At 44.9% G+C, this 11,299-nt stretch overlaps 1 protein-coding gene across 3 annotated transcripts in view; it reads left to right on the forward strand.

Moving 5' to 3' along the window:
• The window catches only part of LOC129812863 (signal-induced proliferation-associated 1-like protein 1), a 109,079-nt gene extending 98,273 nt beyond the window's left edge, over positions 1-10,806 (forward strand). For 2 of the 3 annotated variants that reach the window (XM_055864799.1, XM_055864801.1), the window contains 12 exons: positions 739-990; positions 1,086-1,235; positions 1,549-1,688; positions 2,150-2,232; positions 2,770-3,140; positions 5,900-6,124; positions 6,431-6,587; positions 6,839-7,040; positions 7,295-7,447; positions 7,573-7,681; positions 7,943-8,021; positions 8,915-10,806. In XM_055864799.1, the coding sequence (XP_055720774.1) occupies positions 739-990; positions 1,086-1,235; positions 1,549-1,688; positions 2,150-2,232; positions 2,770-3,140; positions 5,900-6,124; positions 6,431-6,587; positions 6,839-7,040; positions 7,295-7,447; positions 7,573-7,681; positions 7,943-8,021; positions 8,915-9,058 (2,065 nt within the window). In that variant the 3' untranslated portion in view covers positions 9,059-10,806. The remainder of the gene's footprint in view (positions 1-738; positions 991-1,085; positions 1,236-1,548; positions 1,689-2,149; positions 2,233-2,769; positions 3,141-5,899; positions 6,125-6,430; positions 6,588-6,838; positions 7,041-7,294; positions 7,448-7,572; positions 7,682-7,942; positions 8,022-8,914) is intronic. The other variant, XM_055864802.1, reaches the window with a different exon arrangement.
• The last annotated feature ends 493 nt before the right edge of the window (positions 10,807-11,299 follow it).

Raw genomic sequence — 11,299 nt, forward strand, 5'->3', positions numbered from 1 at the left:
AAAGATTTGGCATGGATCCTCAGATCCTCAAAAGTTTTTACAGCTGTACCATTGAGAGCATCCTGACTGGTTGCATCACTGCCTGGTATAGCAACTGCTTGGCCCCCGACCTCAGGGCACTACAGAGGGTAGTGCGTACAGCCCAGTACATCACTGGGGCCAAGCTTCCTGCCATCCAGGACCTCTATAGCAGGCGGTGTCAAAAATTGTCAAAGAATCCAGCCACCCTAGTCATAGACTGTTCTCTCTGGTACCACATGGCAGACGATACAAGGAGCGCCAAGTTGAAGTCTAAAAGGCTTCTTAACAGCTTCTACCACCAAGCCATAAGACTCCTGAACTGCTAATCAACGGGCTACCCAGACCCCTCTTTTCGCTGCTGCTACTCTTTGTTTGTAGTCTATGCATAGTCACTTTAACTCTACCTACATGTACACATTACCTCAATTACCTCGACTAACCGGTCCCCCCGCACATTGACTCTGTAACGGTACCCCCTGTATATAGCCTCGCTTGTTATTTTACTGCTGCTCTTTAATTATTTATTACTTCTATTTTCTACTTATCTATTTTTTACTTAACACTTATTTTTATTTGTTTTCTTAACTTCTTAAAGCGTTGTTAGTTAAGGGCTTGTAAGTAAGCATTTCAATGTAAGGTGTACACCTGTTGCATTCGGCGCATGTGACAATTTTTTTTTTTTGATTTGATTTGATTTATCTCTGTCTCTTCTCACAGAGGCTGTTCAGAGCTGTACCACATGCCCCTGGTGGACTATAAGAACCACAAGGAGGGGATGCCCTATGAGTTTAAATTCCCCTTCCGCAGCAACAACAACAAGTGGCCCCGCACCTCCTCCAGCCCCCAGAGCCGCACCACAGCGGCCCTGGGGGGGACGCTCATCAAGGCCCCGGCTTCAGACTACCAGGAGCCGACCGGAGTCATCCCCCGCAGTGTGTCCAGCGACGGGCGCCCTCTCAACCCTAAAAGGTAAGAGAGCCACCCCGGCTAATAATATGATATAGTAGGGAAGATGTACAAGCTTTAAGCTTAGTAGTGGATTCTGTATGCTCTGTATCCCTCAGGTATTCCCCAGGGAATGATAACTATGCCCTGGCTTGTTCCATCGTGATGGGCCGCTCTCCACACACCCGCAAAGCCCCTACCAGCCTCTCCTACATAGACACTGGGAGCACAGGCTCCAACCACTGGAGACAGAAGTCCATGCCAGACGGGTGAGAGGTCACTCAGGCCAGAACAAACCTGGGCCAGTTTATGGCCACATTCAGACCACACCCAGATCATACACAGACCAAAATTCAGATCCTGAAACAGATCGCTGTAGGCTTTCACCTAAATTGCTCTATTTTCAGATGTAGTCTGTATTTACTGTAATTACTTATTTGGGAGTTATCCAATAATAGAAAGGAAATTACTAAATTATATGTTGTCTCGTTGATATGTTGTACTCATCATGGCAGAGGTACTCCTGTTTTGTTCAGTCAATGATGCAGCTAGACATGATGCCGTCTTCCATATATTTTATAGGTTTAACAACAATACCCGCCACTCCCCTGTGTCTGCTGAGCGTCAGAGAGTGGGAGAGGGGTCTAATGGGACTAAGCCTGCCACTGGATGGCCCCGAGCGGTGGAAGGGGAGCTGGCCGACAGGGGGGCTGATAGAGCAGGTCAGAGGACATGCTTTAGAACAGTGTCATTCAAAGTCGCGGTCACGACCCCAGTTCGGTCTAGAACTGCAGTGGGGTCGCCAAAATGATAGTTTTTGAGAAAGTTAATTTGAAAAATCTAATTGTATTGAGTAAAGGTATTTATTGGTTTATTTTCATTCTGATAAGAGATGAAAATGCAATTAAGTTATTTTTTTATTTAAAATTCGGAATGTACCGATTTGAAGGTTGTGCCATTAGATTTGGCGTGGGGTGGGGGTCACAAGAAAATCTTGGGGGAAAATGGGGTCCCCAGAAATTTGCTGAAAAGTTTTGAATACCACTGCTTTAGAAAATGCCCAAGTCATGTCTCTGGTGTTTTGGGTGATGCAGATGATGAGAGTCAGAGACAGGAATATCTCTCTATGTTACTGGTATTGTTATCTGTGTCTCATTCCTCTGTTTGTTCCTGTCCCTCCCAGACCCAGCTGTATCCAAGGCTGCAGTAACTCGTCTCCAGCAGCAGGAACAGGGGACACACCTGTCTCCCAACAAGAACATCAAGGTGAGGCACCAGGCTCAAATATGACCAAATATGTCTTCTAACATGCTGACCAGACCGCTTGTGCGTGATCAGGACAGGATCAGGACACGCAGGTTGAAATATCAACTATATTATTTTGGGGACAGGTCGAAAAGCAAACATTTATGGCAATTTAGCTAGCTAGCTTGCTGTTGCTAGCTAATTTGTGCTGGGCTATAAACAGTGGGTTGTTATTTGACCTGAAATGCACAATTACCTGAAATTAATAATTATGTTAATGTATTATTTCAGTTTTTTATTTGTAATACATTTGCAAAAAAATCTAAAAATCTGTTTTTGCTTTGTGATTATGGGATATTGTGTGTAGATTGATGAGGGAAAAAAACAATTTAATCCATTTTAGAATAAGGCTGTAACAAAATGTGGAAAAAGTCAACGGGTCTGAATACTTTCCGACTGCACTAGCTTGGCAATGTAGATTGTTGTCTATGTCAAAGTAGTCTTTATTTAATATGGTAAAACAACCAGGACGTGACTGTAGGGTCTCTGTTTCTACAGGTGGAAGCTTCCTACTCCTCCAGCCAATCAGGCAGCAACACACTGTCCAGTAATGCCTCCAGCTCTGCCCACAGTGATGAAAAGTGGTATGAGATTGGCTCCAGCAGGACAGGGGTACGGCCTGACTCAGAGCTCAACGGCTACCTACAGGGGGCATCCACAGACAGCGGCATCGATGCTACCTCTTACGGGGCCACAGGGTCCGGGGGTTCCAGAGCCAAAGAGCGGCGGGCCCAAGAGACCTCTCCTTCAGCCCCAGACTCCCCCGGCCCCCCAGGGAGCAGCGCATACCCAGCCCAGAGCCCCCTTGTGTTCCCCCCAGCCCCGGACAGTGGCTCCTACACCCTCAGTGATGCTGCGTCCCACTCCAGGTGTGTGTGCCTCCCTGTGCTGTGCTACCCCACATGAAAAAATACTATAGTGTATACTATGGTAGGAATACTATAGTATTCACTGTATTGTTTTTGCTGACTTTACTCTAGTATTCACTGTTTATTATTATTTTTAAAATTATTTAACCTTTATTTAACTAGGCAAGTCAGTTAAGAACAAATTCTTATTTACAATGACGGACTAACCCGGCAAAACCCTAACCCGATCGACGCTGGGCCAATTGTGCACGGCCCTATGGGACACCCAATGACGGCCGGTTGTGATACAGCCTGGAATCGAACCAGGGTCTGTAGTAATGCCTCTAACACTGAGATGCAGTGCCTTAGAGCGCTGTGCAACTCGGGAGCCCAATAAACCGAGAAATCACGCACAAAGTAGCCTACACAATCACGAAGCACGTGAAATATATTCACGAGCGCCACACACATAGCCTAGTTTCAGTGGAATATCATCTATTTTCTATTTATATATTTTTGTGTGCTTTTGAGAGTGAAAATCTGACAAATCTATAGAAAAACATACGATTTTTCACACAGGGTGTCTTTCCTTCGCTGGGCAGGTTGTTTGGGAACTTTTAGGCTAAATTTGAGTATACCCACTTCTCCAGGCACCTCTACACCACTGTATAGGGCCGATGGAAAGACAGCAGTCACACACAGCATGATGTTAAAGGATAAGCAGTCCATAAACTCTGACATAATAACCCAGTAGGTCACAATCATAAAAATACAAACATACAACTATTAAGCATTTCCCAATCGAAATGTACAACTATGACCTCCCATGGCAAAAATCATTTCATGTTTAGCCCACAAAGTAACTGGTGACCTAAAGTTTAAAGTAGAACCGACTGCATTTTAACTAGTTTGCAGATATGAAACAAACAGACAATCATAATATCAGTAAAAAATATAAAATTCTTATGCTACAAAACCAACTTCATAAGAGGTTTTAAAAATAGGTTATATTTGACGTTCCATGACGTACACTAACATGCTGACTACACCGCCCACGTCGTGTGCGCGAGCGTTGCAAAATAAATGTACACATACATGTTATTCAATCATTGCACACACTGCCCGCGCAAGTCAACGAGCGTCTGCGTAACTTGGTTCTATTTGTGACGCTAGACGCGCTGCAAGTCCCACCTCTCCCAACTCCTCATTGGTTTTTAGGAGCATATACCCACGTGGGTGATTGAAAGATGAACTGAGGTCCACACTCCAGTCCAGTTGGTGGTGGTAATGCACCTTAAAGTTGGTTGCCAACCGCCATAAAAGTCCATAGAACAAGAAGAAGCCTGAATGAGGAGAGATTACTAGAAAATAACTTGGATTACCCTTTTATCTGTGGATTAATTGTCAGAGTAGAGGATCTTGTGCATTTCAGGTAAAATAACAACCCAATGTTTATATCCCAGGACAAATTAAATAAAAATAAAATGATTATACCTGCGTATAGCCTCCACTACATCACTGGCCCTTTATGTTTTACAAAAAGTGCACTCTCCTACATGAGTGTGTTGGTATTACGGTTGCTGTCTTTTCAGAATCACAAACTAGTCACACACTGAAGACCTATAGATTCGCCACTGTACAAACATGTCTATAATAGATATAAAGGCTGTTGAAATAATGTTTCAAGAAAGGAGTGTACATATTTGGCCTGGCGAAGCGGTTTTATGCGCTGACTGAATGGAAGCTGATAATTATGAGATTTTTACTCTGCTGGTCTCGGGATGAAATTAAGAGTCCTCACTGCCCGAGACCGAGTCAAGACCGAGTACAAATGTATCCCACTCAATATGTGGTCTCGAAGACCGGTCTCGAGCACAACAACACTGCTACAGTGTGTAGTATAATATACTACAGTTTACTACAGAATTCTATAGTAAGTACTGTAGTATTGTATAGTAAACTGTAGTAGTTCTTCATGTGGGACAGTAGAGTTCTATTACAGTCGGCTCTTTATGTGATACATTTCCTCCCACGTTTCAATGTTTCATGAAGCAGACAGTGATGCTTTGTAGTCCTTATATATCCCAGATAGAAAACTACCAAGCCTTGCGGTTTGGTGGTGAGAGGTAGCAAGCAGCAACCTGCTGTATGTGTGTCTGTGTGTTTGTGTGTGTGCGCACATGCGTGTGTGTATTTGAGTGTGTGTGTGTGTGTGTGTGTGTGCTTGTTTGTGTGTGAGCCAGGTTCTCACAGAGAGAAAGAGAGCACTTGAAACACTGAGGAATGCTGAATGTGAGAGCTCAGCACTGTTAACACTCCGTAACCACAGTTCCTTTGAGTGAACAGGGTTTCTTCCTCTCCTCAGCCTCTCCTCTGTGGCTCTGAAATAACTCCAGCACCACCAGACTAGTGACTGTTTTATTGTACACACAGCATGTCTGAGGAGGGAGACGCTAGCTTTCATGTCAAACTGGGGAGAAATGTTGTTTGAAATGTTAAAATGGAAGAAGTCCAAGGACACACTGTCCTATTTCTTTTTCTTCATGAATTTAAATTCTCATCTCAAGATGTGGAGACATCGGAGAAGTCGTGTGTGGGGGAAGTAGTCAAAGTTACCATATTGTACATATTATACGAAATATTGTACAGAAATGTGTTCATAGATGAGTGCACATTACAGAAATGTGAAGTGAAACACCAATGTAATGGTGTGTGTGAGTTATGAACACATTAGTATAAATATACCTATACTAACCCATATCCGTGTTCTTCCGTACCAGTACTCTGAGCTCGGGCCAGTCTGGCAGTCCCATGGGTCCAGGCTGCAGTCCCAGCTCCTCCCAGGAGGAGTCAGCCCTTGCCACCTCCCCCACCTCTCAGACCTCCCTCTCCCCTGGAGGTCCCAAGAGCTTCTACCCCCGCCAGGGAGCCACCTCCAAGTACCTGATCGGCTGGAGGAAGCCGGGAGGTACCATCAACTCTGTGGACTTTGGCAAAACACGCAAGTAAGCATGGGGGGCAGTAGAGTAGGAATGTTGAACATACATGTGTTTATTGACACGTCACTGAGGCCATTACACTGTGAGGGGTGCAATGTTGTGAAAGGATGTTCTTTCCCTATTGAAACAAATCTTACTGTTCTAGATTGTTGATGTTAGAGAGACTTGAGATCTGAGTCAACTGAGAGGAGATGCCTTTCCCACTTGTCGTGGCTCATGTTTTGTTTATAAACGAGTACACCACTCCCACCATGTGGTTGAACCGAGAACTGCAACCTAACACTGCTGGTCTTTGCACTCCCTCTTCCTCAGACGTCACCAGAGTGATGGGTTGCTGGGTGGCCAGCCCCAGCTCAGGGCTCAGCTCAGGGCCCAATCCCCCCAGCGGGTCACCACATCCAACCTGCAGGAGGACCTGAAGAAACTCATCACCCTAGACAGCCCACCACCCTCCTCCCACGACCAAAAGGTAGCGGGCAGCACTGCTCTGTGTTAACAAGCAATGTCACCATCATCCATTTTACCATGATAATTGTCAAATTGATGAGAACTCCCATGGAACTTCCAGAGTAGTCGATATGCTGTATTTGCTTGATGAATCCAAACTCCCTCCCCTGCTTTGCCACATACACTGGTCAACATGCTAAAGGTTAAAGGCTGAGTTTATGGGGTCAATCAGCAGCCTGACATTGCTCCTCTCTCTCCCCTCACTCTCTCCAGCCCTCTTTCCCCGTCCCCCCTCCCAGCCGGCGCTCCTTGCAGAGGACCCTGTCAGACGAGAGCATCTACAGCGGGCAGCGGGAGCCCTCGTACAGCGGGCACAGACAGACACCCAACGATCTGCTCTTCAGCTGCTCCACCATACCCCGCTCGCCCACCGCCCGCCACGCGCCACCCCGACAACCCTCACACAAGTCTCTGGGTTAGCCTCTGATTATCCTGAAAGTAATCCTTGAGTAAAGCCAATGCCAGTTTATCCTACATGGGCTCCATCTCAAACCAGGGGAGCACAGTTTATCATAGAGTGTATCAGTGTATACTTATGTCCTTAAGTATGGGTTACTCTAAACACGTTATGTGTAATCTTGTTTTTACTATGTACTTTATTTGAAACCTGTCTCCACTTCCTCTGTTCTAATCCGCTGTCTCTCGTCCCCCCGCTCCTCTTCCCTGCAGGTGATCTATGTGAGTCGTCCAGCCAGGACCAGGGAGTTAGGAGACAGCAGCTGGGGGACCCATGCCTCATGCCCCTGCCTAACTCTGGAGCTGACCGTGCTCTGGACTGGTCCAACCTGGTGGATGCTGCCAAGGCCTTTGAGGGTAGGCAAAGTAAGCTGGAGATTTACTATCTTTACCAACCAGAGGGTAGCAGTGCCCTGTCTCTTTCCTGTGTGTTGTCAATCTGAGCTGTAACTGAAGCTGTAACTGTTGTGTTTTTCTCTGTCTGTCTTCAGTTCAGAGACTGTTATCTGTTAATGATGGGAGCTCCAGCCCAGATGTCAAAGACACCAGCCCCCAGAAGGGCGAACCCCAGGCTTCCCCACAGAGAAACACCTCGCCTGGGTAAGACCCACTTACCTACTACATACCATGCACGTCCAGAGAATTCTGTAGACATAGGTAGGGCCTGGAGCTTATCTTAAAACTTGGGTCAGGTTTTTGCTGGCCAGGCAACATGGTTAGGAAAAACTCCTGGCCCTACTCCTAGGGTCTAAAGCTGTGGCTTGCTACACCTCTTGACTATTTTAAGCCAATATGCCCCAGGTCATGCTAGTCTTATTATAGTTTAGAATATGGTAGTTAACACTGTCCCCCGTCCCACAGTGAGAGCCCAGCTTGTCTGATGGAGAAGGTGAGCCAACTGGAGTCCATGGTGAAGCTGCTGCAGGATGACCTAAAGAAGGTGAGACAAGAAACAACCAGGTCTTCAGGACCGGAGGCTAAGCCTTAGCCTAGACATCTCTACTCTACTGTTCACTTCTTACTAAACCTGGTGCCCTTTCCCTAACAGTGGTTAGAACAGTATAAAGACCAGTTGAAAGAGCAGCCTTCTCAGTGTGGAAAGGTCAAACAAGTGTGTAGTGTGGATCCAGTTCTCCATATATCAGTAGTGCCCATTCGGCACAGGTACTTACTACTCTGCCTTTTGGTTATAGCTGCCCTGTATACATCTCCTGAGGACAGTATTAGAGACTAATGAGAGCCTTCCACTCCTCTCTGTGTTAATGATGACTCCCTGTGTGTGAGGACAGTACTAGAGAGTAATGAGATCCTCCCACTCCTCTTTGTGTTAATGATGACTCCCTGTGTGTGAGGACAGTACTAGAGAGTAATGAGAGCCTCCCACTCCTCGTTGTGTTAATGATGACTCCCTGTGTGTGAGGACAGTACTAGAGAGTAATGAGATCCTCCCACTCCTCTTTGTGTTAATGATGACTCCCTGTGTGTGAGGATAGTACTAGAGAGTAATGAGAGCCTTCCACTCCTCTCTGTGTTAATGATGACTCCCTGTGTGTGAGGACAGTACTAGAGAGTAATGAGAGCCTCCCACTCCTCTCTGTGTTAATGATGACTCCCTGTGTGTGAGGACAGTACTAGAGAGTAATGAGAGCCTCCCACTCCTCTCTGTGTTAATGATGACTCCCTGTGTGTGAGGACAGTACTAGAGAGTAATGAGATCCTCCCACTCCTCTCTGTGTTAATGATTACTCCCTGTGTGTGAGGACAGTACTAGAGAGTAATGAGAGCCTCCCACTCCTCTCTGTGTTAATGATGACTCCCTGTGTGTGTCCCCAGGAGAAGGATGCCAAGGTGTCCCTGCAGGCCCAGATACAGAGCCTGAGAGAGGACAACCAGCGGCTCCAGGAGGAGTCCTACAGCGCCTCGGCCAAGCTCAAGAAGTTCACAGAGTGGGTGTTCAACACCATCGACATGAACTGACTGATCCATGTGCTATTGACAGGAACCGCTGAACACACGTGACCACAACACACTAACACTCAAACGGATTCACACTATGGGTGCTCAGAACCACAGGAATTGATATTCTGCTATTGACATGGACCGATTCACAGTGGATGTAAATGCTGTATGATCAACATGAACTGTTGTTCCCATCATGAACCGATCGGCCATTATTCTTCAACACAGTGGATCTGTAGTACCACCACCACTAACAACTTAATGAGAGGTGTTTTAAAGGAGATAGAGGGAGAGAGACAGAGATGATCAGCATGCAGTCCTTTCTTTAGGATTTGCTGGCACTATACTGTAGTGTCCCTGCATGTCTGACAGAGATGTATTAACTTCCCTGGGCTATGCTGTGGAACCTTCCCATGTTGACCTTGTCCTTCAGATCCTGCTCCTTCATACTGTACTCCTCTCCACGGTGGAACAAAATGTCCATTGTAGGACAGTTGTGTGTTATTTAAGACATTCCCAGAAAGGAACAGTTCAGAAATGTGTGTTGCATTCAGTTCATACACGTAACAGGTTCACAGCACGTTTAAGAGATTGCAAAAGTCCAAGTTGCATATTGAAGATTTGAGTGATCAGCTGTTATTTTGTTAGCAATTTATGGAAAAACATGATGGGGCTGTCGCTTGTCCCATAGATTTGAACTTGTCCCTTTCAGTACAAGTATAGAAAGGTAAAGACAGGCAGTCTCTTGGCCTGTGTACTGTGTATTGGATATAGTTTAATATTAGTACTATTATGGTCGATGCCTCTCAGTGATGCCTCTCCCATTGATCCTCCATAAAGCAATGTAAAACATGTTATAGGGGGTTGAGTATACCTCACATACAGTACTGTACATGACTACAGCTAGTTAATTGATGAAAAGTACTTAACTTGCCACGTAAAAAATATACAAATGAAATAATATGGGTGCCATAATGACGAGAATAAGCTTCAAAATTCATCATCAACCAAAGCTGTTCAACAATTTATTTTGTAAATATATATGAGCAGAAATGTTACCACTGCAAAACACCTTATATTGTTTTACCACTACACACTATGACTCTCTATGGACTGGGCTCATTTCAGGAGGGTAAGATGGGCTTACTGGATACAGTAGTTCCAGAATGTACTATTGGTTATTATATCAAAATAACTGGACTGACTGGGTGGATGACTGGAAGACCAGGCGTACTGTTCAATTCACTTCTAACTGATGATATTGATTCTACTTGGTCTATTTGATTATTGGTATGGTCCCATCTTCGCCTACGTGCTGTATTGGATCCACAGTGCCATCTAGTGATGATAACATGTCGTAACATGGAAATACGTACTATACTTGATCCTGAGCCACAGCATGTTACAAAGCCCCTGGTGCCACATGTATTTCATCCTGTTCTACTCTCTGTAGATGAAACCGGTACTGTATGTCATGACATATAACGATTTTATGTAAATCCTTAAATGCCAGCTACAGTCATCTAAGTCTATTAGTAAGTAACTTGGTAGACCCTCCATGTCTACAGTCAGTTGTACTATTAAAACCCGCAAGCCTCCCCTTTGGTTCCCATGCTGTACAACCTGTATATATATCAAAGGATTCTGACGCTCATCATAATTTGCACCTTCCTTCTTGACATGTATTACAGCATGTGATGATGTTTCCTTTGAGCTGTGATGTGTAAAAATGTTTATATCTATTAAAGATATTTTGTTCAATTGTATCTTTGTAGTGATGCCTGCATACCCAGATGCAGATTTGGTATTTATATTTATTTTATTTCACCTTTAATTAACCAGGTAGGCTAGTTGAGAACAAGTTCTCATTTGCAACTGCGTCCTGGCCAAGATAAAGCTAAGCAGTGTGACACAGACAACAACACAGAGTTACACATGGAGTAAACAATAAGCAAGCCATTAACACAATAAACAAGTCAATGACACAGTAGAAAAAATTATGTCTATATACAGTGTGTGCAAAAAGCATGAGGAGGTAGGCAATAAATAGGCCATTACAATTTAGCAGATTAACACTGGAGTGATAAATGAGCAGATGATGATGTGCAAGTAGAGATACTGGTGTGCAAAAGAGCAGAAAAGTAAATAAAATAAAAACAGTATGGGGATGAGGTAGGTAGATTGGGTGGGTGGGCTATTTACAGATGGACCATGTACAGCTGCAGGTTAGCTGCTCAGATAGTTGATGTTTCAAGTTGG

The sequence above is a fragment of the Salvelinus fontinalis genome, chromosome 16, assembly GCF_029448725.1.
Source record: "Salvelinus fontinalis isolate EN_2023a chromosome 16, ASM2944872v1, whole genome shotgun sequence".
Lineage (NCBI taxonomy): Eukaryota > Metazoa > Chordata > Actinopteri > Salmoniformes > Salmonidae > Salvelinus > Salvelinus fontinalis.